This window comes from Pristis pectinata, chromosome 6, assembly GCF_009764475.1.
Source record: "Pristis pectinata isolate sPriPec2 chromosome 6, sPriPec2.1.pri, whole genome shotgun sequence".
In the NCBI taxonomy this organism is placed as follows: Eukaryota; Metazoa; Chordata; class Chondrichthyes; order Rhinopristiformes; family Pristidae; genus Pristis; species Pristis pectinata.
In genome coordinates, this window is record NC_067410.1 from 67478270 (window position 1) to 67494296 (window position 16027).

Sequence of the window (16027 nt, forward strand, 5' to 3'; positions counted from 1 at the left end):
ATAATTAAATTTCAGAACAATGATCTTTCATTTGTTATACTGGAGGTGATAGAGGCAAGAAAATCTTTTCTTGGCAACAGAGTTGTAGAGGCAGAGGCAAAGTTGGGTGACTTATTTTGGATGTAGGTGGGCATTATGATCCAGAGGAAATGGTGTCAGAAGTCCAGCTTGGGTTGAAATGGCTACTTGAGTTGTGGAAATTCACCATAAACACAGGACTAGAAAGTGGAATGAAACTGATGGCAAGGATATGGTAATTTCACCGTCATAAGTAATTCAGCTGCAAAGACCATTGGCAGTTTTGCATTATGTTAGCAGTTGCAGTCAGCCCAACATACAGAGGTGGCAAGTATGATGTCACTGATGGAAAATGGTGATGATATTTTCTGACAAGCCAGAGATACAGCACCAGAGGTGGAAATTGCTTTGCCAGTTCCCTTGCACACAGACCTTCCTAATGCAACAGGATAATTAAACATGCAGGTCACGCCAATCACACCTGCCACTTCATAGACCCTCTGCAGGGCTATTCAATCACACTGCAACTCGCCTTGTTTAATCACCTGCAACAGTCACAACAAGTGGTCCTGGTTCTCATTCATGTAAATAATTCACTCATTAGCTAATGCAGAGTTTTGGTCAAACTTCAGCAGTTTTTCTGAAGCTTCTCTCGATATTATGATTAAAAACAAATTGTACAATACTGCACCGATTCTCCTTCTGAATTACTTTTTAATTGCAAATTCCTGTCAAACAAAAGTTCTACCTTGATAAACGTTATCACGTTAGTTTGAGAAGGTGCCTCAAGGTTTGGTCAACATGTTCAGTGAATCACCTCAACTAAAAAGATATTATACACTTTGCTAATACATAAATCATTGCAAAATTACAATCATCAATAACATATTGTGCCAGTGCTTGATCCATTAGAGCTGCACAATCTGCAGAAAGCCACAGTCACTCCATTAATCCAACCTTCAATGACCTTAAGCATTTGTCAGAAACGTCCTCAAACTGTGCGCTTGAAAGGAATACATTTGCATTTATCGAGTCAGCTCTCAAAAGAATCTCTTGATCCCATCTGCAAAATTTTTTTTTACACAACCTGCTTATTTACAATAATGGGGCATTTCCAAAATGTGGATTCTTGTTCAGTGAAGTGATTTGGCTTCTAACACGAAGCTTTATCGAAAGGCTGCAGTCTGTTTAATATGGGGAACTCTTGTTAGTGCATCACTGTGGTCAGCTTAATTCACTGTGTGGAGAAATAAAGGACTGCAGATGCTGGAATCTAGATGAAAAACACTAGTGATGCTGGAGGAACTCAGCAGGCCAGGCAGCATCCATGGAGAATTCACTGCGTAGCATTCACAGTGTTCAACATTCACTGTGTAGTTGTCCAGGGTAAATCAAGGAGATTTTTGGTTCATTTTAAAAGTAACAGCAATCTGGTTAATGCAAGCATACACTAGTTGGAAAATTGGGTACTTGACTCATAATGCAAGAATAACAGCTTATTTAATACATTTCTTGAGATTCAGAACAGAGAGAATGGATGGCACACAGTCCAGATTAAAACCACAGTTGAGAAGATAGGTTTTTAGGAGCTTTTACAGAGAGAGTGCGAGAGAAAAGTAGCAAAGTAAGGGCACCAGGAGAACATCTATGGACATATTTAAAGAGTGAAGGCTGCCAAGTTCTGTCACCAGTAGTGAAGACAGAAGCAGGGTAACCAGAGATGGAAGAGAGAAGGCCTGAAGGCAATTGTAGAGAAAGAGAAGGACACAGAGAATGAAGTTTTAGCCTACAATATATCAAAGAATAAGAAGCCAGTAGAAGACAGCTAGGGGGTTCTATCCAGCAGGAAGTAGGAGATTTTTGGTCAAACTGTGCATGAGGCAGCCAGTACCAAAGGGTAGTCCTATTTTTGCTGTTCTGTATTACGAATTTTTTTCTCAGATGTACAGAGTACAGAGAAAGAAATTTGCCTAGGTCTAACAGGACACTACTTTGTCGGTACACGACTAAAATGATTTATCTTCTCCCATCCACCTCCTCTGAGCAATTAAAGTTCCATTAATGAAAATCCAATATTAAAGCATCAACACACACACTCACACCAGTGTACACGCATAAGCTGTGTTACGCAAAATGATTTTAACAAAGTCTCATTGCCCACCAAGCATAGCACTTAGTGATTTGTAATCAAAATTTAGCATCCAGAAGAACCAATTTAGATTTCACATCTGCACTAAATATGTTGTGTTAGGTTGGTCACAGGTCAAATTGTTGAAGTGGAGCAAGACTCCAATATTAGGCCTTTCTCCGCCCCAGCATCAGAATTTACCCTGGAACCCAAGTTTCACTGTATAAAGAAACCTCTTGATAATGAAGCTGCAATTTTCTTGTCCATATCCCTAAAGTTGGCTGAGATTCCAATTATAGGGAGTTTTTCCACTACTTTTACCCGTTCCCTTGCTCAGACCTTCTGACGTACCCACAACTACCTGTAGGATCTTCATAAAGTCCATGCATCCTTGCTGATCCCACAAACAGAGCAAGAAATGTCATCCAATCTATACTTTTGAAATGCAGTCATTACATTGGAAAGGTGAGTGTGAATGAGTGCACGACAAGATCCCATAAAATGATCAGATAATCTCTTTCATTTAGTGATGCCCAGGATGTGGGGATGAACTCTCCTGTTCTTCGTAGTGTCAACCACTTTTTCCAAATCTCTATCATAACGCAGACAGCTTAACGTTTTACTTGGAAAGTGAAAACTTTGACAGTACATTTGATAAATCTACAAAACTATAATATTTTAGGCTTGTAGTTTTTTTTAAGTCAGCAAATCAAGTGTAGAGCCAGAATTACAATATTTAAGTCTTTCACTTTTCCTCAACTTGATTTTGTTTTCTTAATCCTTGTGAATATTACCTTTTTAAATTATAGATTTGCCCTACACCAAACTGATGAGGACTTAAATATAAAATGCAGACATCATTTGCTATCATTACTATTCTGATCAGTAAATGTGCTGGGTGCAAGTTCTCTCTGGCATAATTTTTCAAAGTAATTTTGCATTACTTTTCCTTCGTCTAATTCTGGTCCCTCACTTCTACATTGATGATCTGGTCTGATGAAATTACTATCAAAGTTCTATACATTCTTCTCATTTCATCATGCATTATAGCAAACAATTATTTTTCTTAAAATTCTGTCCTTGTTATCATGCCATATTATTCTATTTCATTTTCTGTCATACTCCTAACCATCTGTACATCTTCATTAATTTCCTAATGCTCCTTAATGAGTCAGACAAGCTCCTCTAACTTCCAAGTAGTTTCTGCTTTTCTGGAACATGCCGACTTCGGTTTTCTGAATTACGCTCCTGTGATTTAAAGGAATAGAAAGTTTTGATTGCTCATCGTAATTGGGTCCTAGAGTATTTACTACCCATTATATCCCCCACTGGCATTCAGTTTCATTGAAGAGCAATGGGTAGCCATTCATCCAGCACAAGTTTAGGGTCAGTAACCAAAGGCAGCTTTCTAAAGTCTTGAATCTTACGGCAAAGGAGCTGTTCACTCCGCCCATTGCATGCAAGCCATTAGTCATCTTCATGACATTAGTCCCACTCTATTATCTTTTCCTCATTGCCCTACAAATTGTTCCATTTTCACTAAGCATCCAATCCTCTTTCTGTAAGTTGTTATTCTCCCTATAATATATTTCTGCTTATATTCATAGCTGCAATTTAAGCATATTCAAAGTGCATCTCTTCATTCAGGTATTGGCCAATAACTTCAGGATACACTTTTAATTACCGATCTCATAATGCAGTCACTTGACAAACAAATCCATAACAATTTCAGATCTACCCATTTTACTTGGCATCCTTGCAATGCATCCCATTGTGCACTGGGGAAAATTTAAATAACTCTTAGTGGCCATTACATGATGAGAGTGAAAGGACATGATCTCCCCTCCTGTTATCTGCCTCATTAATGTCCTCTTTACAGTAATGAGTGCAGAAAGTTCATTAAATTGAACAGAGAGCTCTGTGACTCTTGGCGTTGTTCAGATGTCACCGTGAGGTATACTGGCACACAGGAGAAAGCAGCTTGTGTTGCTATGTGCCCTGCAGGTTCTCCAGATGACCTCCTGACAGCTTTGCTGTAAAGAACTGTCAGGAATTAAAAAAGCTAGGCAAACGTCAGAAGAAATAATTTGACAGGCTTCTCCAGTAGCCCTACTCCTTCACAAAACATTGTGGACATTGAATGAGACAAACAGACTCTTGTTTATGCATGATTATGCAAAGCTGAAGTCATAAATTGCAGGCAGCAATGCAACTAACATGATGCACTGTTTAAATTGTAAATTTGGAATTGATTTGGACTCAAAGAAACTGCAATTTTTCAGCACCATAGGTCTGCTATCCAGGTACATCCATATTCCCTCTGCTGTGTTAACGTAGGTACCTCCACATACATTTGCAGATTAAGGGATATTTATATGCCCAAAGAAATATTTGTTGATTAAAAACAGTATCAGAGGTGGAAAATTTCACTGTCACAACTGTGGGCTGCAAGTTTAGTGGTTTTGCTCAAATGCATGGTGATTACATTTTTAGGTACCCATACAATGGAGGTTTATCTCCAAATATAGAAAAAGCTTCAATGGCAACCAATGCTGTCAAGGTAGTGGTACATGAAAACAACGATTCCCCATTCGACAACTTATTCTAAAGCATGACAATAAATCTGCAGGAACAGGTTGACATCACATGCATATGGCAGGAGCTGGGGATTAAACATCACATGCTGCTTGCATTTCTAGAAGAGATATCATGTATGTGGGACAGAAACCATCATCTACTACTAATCCCAGATTCTGCAGTTTTCCAATAGCTCCACCACAGATGAGTTTAAAAACACTACCTCAAGTACCGTCACAAGACACTCCAGTTACTACGTGGCATATTTATTTAACGAATCCTTTTTAAGAGTGTTCAGGCTAAACTAGCTTCCATTTTATTCAACAAAATTTTACAGTAAATCATTTTATATCTAAGGCAGCAGTAAAAAAACAAAACTAGATATGATTGGCCCAGTTGTTCATTGGCTTTTAATTATTAGTCGATTAGAGTACATATTGAAATAAAGGTTTGGATTCTAAGGGTCTTCCCTCAACTTCATTAAAACACAGATACGTTATTTTCAGCATCATCCTCCCACTTCTCTCCCGTTCCTTTTCAAGCTGCATCTCTTGAAAATTAAGAATTTTTTTTGCACTGTTCAGAAAGGTAATTTTACAGCCTCAACGGAAAAGATGACATTCCAGTAATCTTATAACGTAAATTAATCCTGCAACTTTTTTTTTATATATATGAAGAACTAGAAGTTTCAGGACATTATTACCAACTTTGAAGGGCACATCTTGTCACAACTGCTACATTTGGTTAACCAAACAACAATCAGCATTTTTACAGCAACTTTATCGTTGGAAGACTTCATCCATCACAAAGCTCTGAGGTGAAACAGTTTCCATTTGTCTAGGACTGACTGCTTTCACTGTTGCCCTCCCTCAAGCCAAAGCTCCCTCCCCAACTTAGTAAAATCAAAGGTACTTACGTTGGCAGGTATCCTTCTTCTCCTCATACCCTGGTTTGCAGACACAGCGTCCAATAGGGACCAGCCACCCCCCATCAGCACTACAGTGCATTTTAGGCACATCATATTCCTCAGAATTATTCACACAGGAGCCACGAACCTCCACCAAGGAGGAGTCTCCTTCAGTCACTCTGTCTGGAAATTCTGCCAGGTTACGAATTGTTAATGGGCACTTCTTGTAATAGACCCGCACTGATACCAAAGCAATACAGGCACCCACATCCTGAAAGGCAAGGTAAAAGCCTTTCTTTGTCAGCGATCCAATGTCCCGCACTTCAGTGTTTAACTTCATTACCCTGTCACCTACATCCACTTGGGTGAAGCTCTCATCTGCGGCAATGGTGTCAATTTTTATATACTGGCTTTCTTTTATGTACCACAAGTTGTTGTTGTTGGACTCATAGTAATAGATGTTAAAGGTCTCTTTGCAAGTTCCAGGGACACCCGGCAGGCTATTGCAGTCTCTGAGGGTAAACTTAATCTCAATATAGATCCGATGGGCGCCATCACGAGGAATCCAACTAGTCCGCAGCCAATTGTTCTGATAGGCTTCCATGACATTACAGACCTGGTATGTTCGCATTGGCGTGTTTCGCTCGTCCATAACACTGATTTCTTCCCACTGCAATTAAGAAAGAGCAACAATAAGAGCCATTAAGCAGCTACAAATGCCATAAATACACAGATCTTCCTCTTTTACATAACTTGCTGGTGAGAGTCAAGTGATTCGAGCACAAATATTTTTTGTGCAAATCCAAGTGATAGACACAGCTTTAGTCCCAGAGGGGATTATATAATTTTTTTTCATATATTACATCTTTACTCGGGATTCTTGAAATATCAACAATGTCAATTTAAACTGATTGCTGGCAAGATATTTGCATTTTGTGGATAGTAGCACTGAGGGAGTGATGGGGAGGTGCAACTGTAGGAAACTGCAGAATGCTGTCTGAAATTACCTTAGGGTACACTGGAGCAGACATAATTTGTTGGATCTGATATTTGAATTCCCCGTTTGAACAGAGGTGCTAATCAAACTGTGGATTTGTGTTTTAAATAGAAAATGCAATGGCGACAATTTATGGGCAAAATGTCAAAAAAAAAGTTACTGTACAGAGGTAGCAGTTGGCCTAAATTTTGCTGCTGATATTATGTTGGATGTACAATACATCCACTGTAGAATGAGTGCACGTATAACAATTGAATGCAAATGAAGAAAATGCATAATTCAACACATTTCCTCTCAGGTGTCCTAGCAATGCAAATCCCAGTGCAACTATAAAGCCTGCCAAGCCAGAAATAACTTCCGCAACATCATATTTTCTGTTCAGTAAAGCTGGCAAAAATGATCTTTGAAACAGAACCACACTCCAAGATTGGAGTGGAAAGGACAAGGATATGGTGTTTTCAAATGCCTGCAGCCAAAACTGCCAGATGGACCAGCTTAATCAACCTCCCCTCAAAGTCCTCAAAATCTAAATGGAGATAATTACCAACAAATCTTTCCAATTATAAATAAAATGATGGCGATAGGCCTTGATCACTATCAATTGGCATTTACTCAATAATAAAACTGTCCAGTATGCAGTCAGAATTCCACCAGAACACTTGCCTCCACATCTTTTCCAAGATTCTTAGGGAACAATTTGCCATTAATCTCCAAAGCTAAAAGAGCATCAGCCACAGGGAGAGAACAAAATCAAAGGAAAATATGGTTCACCGACTTCAATACATTTAATACTGGTGATCCGAGGGAAATTTCTCTCCCTTTACATGCAGACATCAACAGCTGAATACCAGCAGAGAGGTATAATTAGTATCCTACAATACCAAGAAGCCCTGATTAAGCCGAGGTCAATGGAGGTCAAATGGAGAAAACTCTTACAAGCACAGAACTATATCCAATACATCTCCACTAGCTAATAGATTCAGAACCATTATGGATGGATGCAGTCTTTCCAGCTTTTGAAAAGCTTGACAGTCGAGGACAAAACAGGTTTTTTCCAATGACCAAACCCAACCACTTGTCTCAGTATACAACCCCCACTAACAGCACATTGTGGTACCAGTATAGAACTACCTTTCCAGTTTTATCAAGTAATAATAGAAAACAATATTTATATGTTTATCTGCGTAATGCATCGATACATCTAGGCACTAATGTTTTAACCACTCAACTGGACAAAGTATATTCTGGCTTCCCCTTCTAACCTCTTTAAGCTCATGTCCAACTATTAACCATAGAACAATACGGCACAATACAGACCCTTCGGCCCACCACGTTGTGCCGACCTTCAAACCACACCTAAAACTACCTAACCCCTTCCTCCCACGTATCCCTCTGTTTTAAATTCCTCCATATACTTGTCTAACAAACTCTTGAACTTGACCAACATATCAGCCTCCACCACCACCCCAGGCAGTGTATTCCATGCACCAACCACTCTCTGGGTGAAAAACCTCCCTCTGACATCTCCCTTGAACTTCCCACCCATTACTTTAAAGCCATGCCCTCTTGTATTGAGCATTGGTGCCCTGGAAAAGAGGTGCTGGCTGTCCACTCTATCTATTCCTCTTAATATTTTGTATACCTCCATCATGTCTCCTCTCATCCTCCTTCTCTCCAATGAGTAAAGCCCTAAGCTCCTTTAGTCTCTCCTCATAATGCATACTGTCTAATCCAGGCAGCATCCTGGTAAATCTCCTCTGCACCCTTTCCAACGCCTCCACATCCTTCCTATAATGAGGCGACCAGAATTGGACACAGTACTTTAAGTGTGGTCTAACCAGTTTTGTAAAGCTGCATCATTACTTCATGGCTCTTAAACTCGATCCCACGACTTATGAAAGCTAACATCCCATAAGCTTTCTTAACTACCCTATCCACCTGTGAGGCAATTTTCAGTGATCTGTGGATATGAACCTCCCGATCCCTCTGCTCCTCCACACTGCCCAGAATCCTGCCATTAACCTTGTACTCCGCCTTGGATTTAGTCCTTCCAAAGTGTACCACCTCACACTTCTCTGGATTGAACTCCATCTGCCACTTCTGTATCAATATCCCTCTGTAAGCTTCGACAGCCCTCCACACTATCCACAACACCATCGATCTTTGTGTCGTCTGCAAACTTGCTAACAAGAACTCTAAAGATTCAAACTCACACTCTCACTTGGAGATAGAAGGTGCACCAGCTACTAATCTGGACTGCCTACTAATCTGAAACACATTGTTTGCTTGGGCACCTTAAACTATTTCACAAAAACCAGGAGGTTTTCCTATCATGTGTCATTTTGCCACCACTGCTCCCACCTTTAACGAAAGTTCATCCCAAGAATTGCTTGAAATTGTCCCTCGGGTACAGTGATCAGAATCACTTCCATAAGTTATTGAAATACGAGTAAGCCTGTGCTCAAGTTAATCATTGCAGAACCCAGGGGTTTAAACAATAAATCAAAACTGGATAGACATCACATTCATACATAGACTGCTATCTGAAGGTGATTCAAGAAATCACAGGAACATGGTTATATGGTATTGGTCACTAAGCTGTTTATTTCACCCAAATTGAATATAAACTGTAAGACAAACATTCTTCTCTGTACAAGTTTGAATTCTTATATATTACTGAATAATGACCGTGCCATCTCTTTGCTTGTTACCTTTCTCAACTTCAAATGAAGCAACTCCCAGTTACTTCCCTGCTTTCCAAATTTCTCAATGTCTCCACTCAGCCCGACTTGTCTGTTGCATTTTTATCACCTTCTGTTTACAATCAAAAACATAAACAGAGACTTCCCAACATAATGAGATGTTCATTGATCGCTGGGATAAGCTAACAATTGCTTATTATTTACAGTCTACAGGGAAAACACCATCAACTCAAGATTATTTGCACTGTAATCATTCATCTACTCAATGTAGCTTTGTAACCTATGTGAACATATACTGTTTGAATACCTAGTAGAACTAAAAACACTACAGAGCAGTGATAATGCTTTGCACTCTAGAGTTCAGGGATAGAGTACAATGTCCTATCACCACTATATTGTGTTCTTAGTGGTATGGTGACCATTTAGATGATTTTACTTTGAAACACCAAAATCTAAAAAAAATGATTTGATTCATAACTGGATTATCTGACTACCTGAAGGTGCTGGGGATCTGGTTCAGAGGGGCTGAGGCACTTAACAAAAATTGGCTGGAGTAGATAGGCAAGGTTCAAGGGAAACTGGGACTGTGGGAGTGGTGCTTCCTCTTGATGACTGACAAGAACTTGATCAATAGGTGCGAGGTGCTCTTGGTGTTGCTGTTCTTGGTGCAGGTGAGGCCCACAGCCCGCGCCACCTCCACGGCAGTCACTCAAGCCATTTTCTGTTTCATCTGGGGATCCAAGATGGCATACATCTGACAGGTCGTGATGCACAAGAGTCCATGCAACCTGGAGGAAAGCATATCCAATATTGCCCTTGTCCTGACAGCCACCTTGGCTACATCAGTCCATGCGTAGAACCGAAGTACACAAGCACCAAGTGTCACTACATGCTGAGGTTCTTCCTATCCCTGGTGTTGTGAACAATGGGCCTGGCTTCTTTACCACACAACATCCCATTCAATTGCACATTGCCTTGCTTCCTGTCCTTCACGGAATAATTCTTTCAGGGAACACTTATGACCACAGTTTCAACAGGCAGTGGTCAGCACTGAATGTCCTGCAGGCCCCAAGGTGAAGGACGTGATAGATCCTGTGGGATGGTTCCTGACTGCCGAAACTATTTGGCAGAATACCTCATCATCAGAACTCACCAACAAGCACCAAGACCGTACTTGGCTAGCATAGAGAAGGGCCCCCTCACTAGATCCTTCCTGCATGGATGGAGTCTCATGCCCAATTCACGCTGTCCTCAGGACAGCTACAATGAGGATGAGATGGTCGCCCACCTCTTTGTGGACTATACATTTGCAAAGAAAGGCTGGAAAAAGGTTGTAAGGGAACTTGTTGAAGTTCGTCCCAAGCAAATGTGTAAGAGGACTCTGATTTGCGAGCTGTACCCAGGGACACGTACCAAGACAAACATCAAGTGCTGATGGAAGATCGTCACTTTGGAGAAAGATGAGTCTTGGCCTGCCCAAAACTTGTTGATTTTCCAGTACAACAGGCTCTCCATAAGGAATGCTACTGACTTGCACATTCCAGGATGCAGAAATGCACTGAAGATTGGAGCTAAGGAATGCACTGAAGATTAGAGCAGCCAACATAAAGGCTTTGTGGAATAGGACTGCATTCTAAGATCCTTCTGCCACTAGATGAGGGGCAAAGTCCTGTGTCTAAAACCTCTAACACTTGAAGTTTGTATCATCCTAGGAGGCTACATGAGTGGCAGTGGTACTCTGTACATAGAATGTGCAAACACTACAAATGTATAGAAGTGATAACACTGAAAATTGTGCACTGAATGACACTATAAATATAAAGAAAACCATGATTTTTTTTGTATTTCTTATTTTATGAATAGATTTTAATTTTGAAATTAAAATAAATTTAATAAGATTGTTTGGGACCATATTTTTGTGTGCTATGTGATCCATCTTCAGTGGAGAATCTGGGGCCTACTGCAAGCAACACAAAACCCACAATTTTCCCTTTCAGTCTTCCATATATCTGATGTGCATAGATATGAGATAGTCTCCAATTCCTATTCACACACAAAATTCCAGAGTTGTCCATGAACATAGAACAGTACAGCACAAGAACAGGTCCTTCTGCCCATGCCGACCATGTTGTCAATTCAAACTAATCCCATCTGCCTGCAGATGGTCAATGTCCCTCCATTCCCTACCTGGCCAAATTGCTCTTAAATGTTGCTATCATACCTGCTTCCACCACTTCCCCTGGCAGTGTATTCCAGGCACCTACCACAAAAAAACATAACTCCCCTTTAAACTTTCCCCCTCTCACTTTAAAGTTATACCCTTTAGTATTTGACATTTCCACCTTAGGAAAAAAGTCTGACCATCTACACCTCTCATAATTTTATATACTTCTATCAAGACACCTTCAGCCTCTGATGTTCCAAAGAAAACAATCCAAGTTTGGCCAACCTCTCCTGATAGCCAATACTCTCTAATCCAGGCAATATCCTGGTGAACCTCTTCTGCACCCTCTCAAAAAGCCTCCTCATCCTTCCTGTAATGCAGTGACCAGAACTGGACACAATACTCCAAATGTGGCCTAAACAAAAAGCTTTATACAGCTGCAACATGACCTGCCAATTTTTGCACTCAGTGCCCTGAATGAAGGCAAGAACGTCATACACCTTCTGTACCACCCTATCTACTTGTGTTGCCACTTTCATGGAGCTATGGACTTGCAACTCAAGATGCCGCTGTACATCAGTGTTCCTAAGGGCCCTGCCATTTACTGTATACTTTCCTCTCACATTTTTTGAGCACCCAAAGTGCAACACCTCACACTTGTCTGGATTAAAGTCCATCTGCAATCTCTCTGCCTACATTTCCAACTGATCTATATCCTGCTGTACCCTTTGACAACTTTCCTCACTATCCACAACTCCAAATTTTTGTGGCATCTACAAACTTAATAATCAGCTAGTCTACATTTTCATCCAAATCATTTATACATATATCACAAACAACAGAGGTCACAGCACCAATCCCTGCAGAACACCACTAGTCACAAACCTTCAGTCAGAATAACACCTCTCTGCCACTGCCCTCTGTCTTCTATGACCAAGCCAATTTTGAATCTGATTTACCAAGTCTCTATGGATCCCATGTGCCTTAATCTTCTGGATCAGCCTACCAGAAGGAACCTTGTCAAAAGCTTCAGTGAAGTCCATATATACATCCATTGCCCTACCCTCATCAATCATCTTCATTACCTCCTCAAAAATCTCGATAAATTTTGTAAGACATGACCTCCCTCGCACAAAGCCATGCAGACTATCCCTACTAAGTCTATGCTTTTCCAGATGAGAGTACAGCAAATCCCTAAGAATCTTCTTCAATAATTTCCCTACCTCTAATGTAAGGCTCATTGGCCTATACTTTCCTGGTTTGTCTCTATTGCCCTTCTTAAACAGAAGAACAACATTTGGCTATTCTCCTGGGACATTGCCCGTGGCTAAACAAGATAGAAAGATCTCTGTCAAGGCTCCAGCAATCTCCTCTCATCTCTCTCAATAACATGAGATAGATCCCATTCAGCCCTGAGGCTTTAGCCACTTTAATGTTCTTCCAAGAGCCTCAAAATCTCCTCCTTCTTGATATCAACATGCCCTAGAATATCAGCATACCCCTCCTTAATCTCCCCATCCTTCATTACCTTCTTTGGTGAATACCAATGAGAAGTACACATTTAGTACCTCGCCCATTTCTTCTGGTTCCATGCACAAATTCCCTCCTTTGTCCCCAAGTGGTCTTACCCTCTTCCTTTTGTTTTTAAATGTACGTATAAAATGTCTTGGGATTCTCCTCCCAGTCTGGATGACGGGGACTCAACCCAAAATGTCAACTGTCCATCGATCTCCCTCCACAGATGTTGCCTGACCTGCCGAGGTCCTCCAGCGTCTTTTGTGTTTCAGATTCCAGCATCTGCAGTCTCGTGTCTCTCTTCGGGATTCTATTAATCCTTTTTCCAAGGACATTTTATGGCCCTGTTTAGCCTTCCCGATTCCCTGTTTAAGTTTTCTCTTGCTTACTTCATATTCTTCAAAGGCTCTGTTCGATTTCAGCTTCCTATACCATACATATGCTTCTGGTTTCTTTTGACTAAAACGAGTGGAGGCAGGACTTCTCAGGCACCCCCAAGGCTTGCCACTACATAATTGGGTCCCAGCCTGTAAGGTATGCTGCTTGGTATCTAAACCTTGCACAACTTTCCCTCAGAGCCCACCACAAAAAACAAGCCCCAGTCCCAAGCTACCACCTCATGTCTAACTCACACAATGAATAATTTCCCCAATTCAAATCCAATATCACTTCCCCAACTAATCTGCTGACTCAATAATGTCCATGACCAATCTTCAAAAGCTGGTCGAGTCCACTGACTAATGATCCTCTTCCCCCATCTGTCAATCCTTGGCAGGTGATTCTTATCTTGACAATCCCAATCAAGCCTAGATCCTGACCTTTCTCCATAATGACTTGCTCCAAACCCGAGCTTACAAATCCCTCCTTACACCACATCCTGACCATCATGTTTTACAAACCCTCTGGACACAGCTCAAATCTTGAATTTACCCAATTCTCTTTGAGAGCTCTTTAATGGATAAATACATGAAGCAATATGTCATGGTTGTCCAGTAGCAAATGATGCCTTTGAACTCATGTGCTACAGAATTTCAAAGACGTACGGGTTAGGAAGTTGTGGGCATGCTATGTTGGCACCGGAAGCGCAGCGACACTTGCAGGCTGCCCCCAGAACACTCTACACAAAAGATGCATTTCACTGTGTTTCAATGTACACGCGACTAAAGATATCTTACCTTATTTCCCAGTAACAACCCTCCAATAAGATGTTCACTAACCCCCTACAAACCGATTACTAAATGTAAATATTCCAGGCACTGGCCAATTCCTTGATAACTAATCCTCTTGGTAGACAGATGTTTAAAACAAACTGAAAATTGACAATGAAATTAGGTTTACTTTCATTCACAATCCCATTTTGGTTAATGCAGAACAAAATACATTTTAATAAAGCCTCAATTTTCCCCATAGCAATTTCAAAATTCGCTACTATTTCAGCATTAGATCCCAAAGACCACTACACTCTTTATTTGAAGCTGGCTTTCAAATCATTTCAAAGCATGTGAATATGTAGCTACTCCTGCCCTTCACCTGAAGCTTTGCATCTTCTTGTATACTCATCCAAGTCAATAGTATCTCTTATCCCAACTGCAGCACATTTTCTGATCTCCACTGACAGAGGGCTTCAATAAGGAGACAGAACCAAGCCACAAGTGAAAATAAGAGTATTGTTGAAAGTGAAGCAAAATAGCTCAATATCTGAATATAAATGAGATTGCTAATGGGCTTAGTATTACACTTAACTGACCCTTGTCATTGTTAAATATTCAATAAAAGACCTTCTCAGGTAACACGGGATGAGAAATAAATACCAGCCGGTGTGAAATTCACATCCATTGAATAGTGGTTAAAAGTCTCTATCCATTTATCTACAATAGTTCATCCCAACATCCATCCTAAATATACATTTGAAATTAAATGTCTGAATACAGTCACACAATGTTTGGAATTTTTTTTAAAAAACAAAGACTATTTATCAAGAGGCTTTTAACAGAAAATGATTATGATGCATGATAGTGAATCATTGCCACAGCAGGAGAGAACACAAAATAAAGACAAAAATAAGGAATAAAATGAAAATACACAGCAAGTCTTTCTATACCTACAAACAGCAGACAGTCCCTGAAAAAACTGTTGGACTTTCATTTAATTGATTTTGGACTGGTTTTTGCAAGGTGCAAGTAATGCACAACATCAGTTTTAGGAAATGCTGACAGTTTAATGCACAACTGCTGCATTTCCCCACAATGTTTGGATTGCTGTGAAGATGTGGACTAATATGGACATACTGCAGTCATTAGCAGCAGTCCATGGCATTTCTCTCTACAGTACTCTACTGTCACAGGTATGCAAAGTCAGAGATTCCCCATTAATACTGGGCAATCTGTTTGAATTACCTTTGCAGGGCAAGCCCCGGTGCAGGCAGTATTTCTCTACTGACTCCATAAAGCAGAACAGCTGCAAGGGACTAAGATACATGCAAGTACTTTAAAAATATTTTGGTTGCTAAAAGTACCCAAGCATGTTTTCTTTAGTATTTAGATTTAAAATGTTAATACTTGTAATAATTTTAAGATTTGTTAATGCTTCTGAATATCAGAATCATTTCAATTTTGACAGCTAATGAAGCCAGTGCACGGTTAAGCTGCCAGTTATCTGCAGTAGTGGGACTCATTCTGGCCATCACCTTATTTTAACTTCATAAATGACGCAAGAGGCTCATTGGATCCATGCCATACACATTCCGCAAAGCCCACTTCCCCTCCTTATTTCTCTGCAATTTATTCTCTCACTCATGCCCATCAACTTTTTTTTTTGATTATTCAGGCCATTAGCTGGACTAGGGGATGATTCACGTGATCACAAAGAGAACGTGCAAACCCACCACAAGCAGTGCCCAAGGTCAGGATTGAACTATGGTCCCTTAAGGTGCAAGACAACAACAACACTCATTGTTACATCACTTTGCCATTCATGTGACACGATTTGTGTCATAGGTGAGGCTATAGAGGTGCAGGTT

General features: G+C 40.4%; 1 protein-coding gene across 1 annotated transcript in view; it reads right to left on the bottom strand.

Annotated features, from left to right (window-relative positions):
• Nucleotides 1-16027, bottom strand: part of LOC127571176 (ephrin type-A receptor 3-like) — a 281826-nt gene that overhangs the window by 236161 nt on the left and 29638 nt on the right. Inside the window, exon 3 of the mRNA XM_052017293.1 lies at nucleotides 5640-6300. Within this exon, the coding sequence (XP_051873253.1) occupies nucleotides 5640-6300 (661 nt within the window). The remainder of the gene's footprint in view (nucleotides 1-5639; nucleotides 6301-16027) is intronic.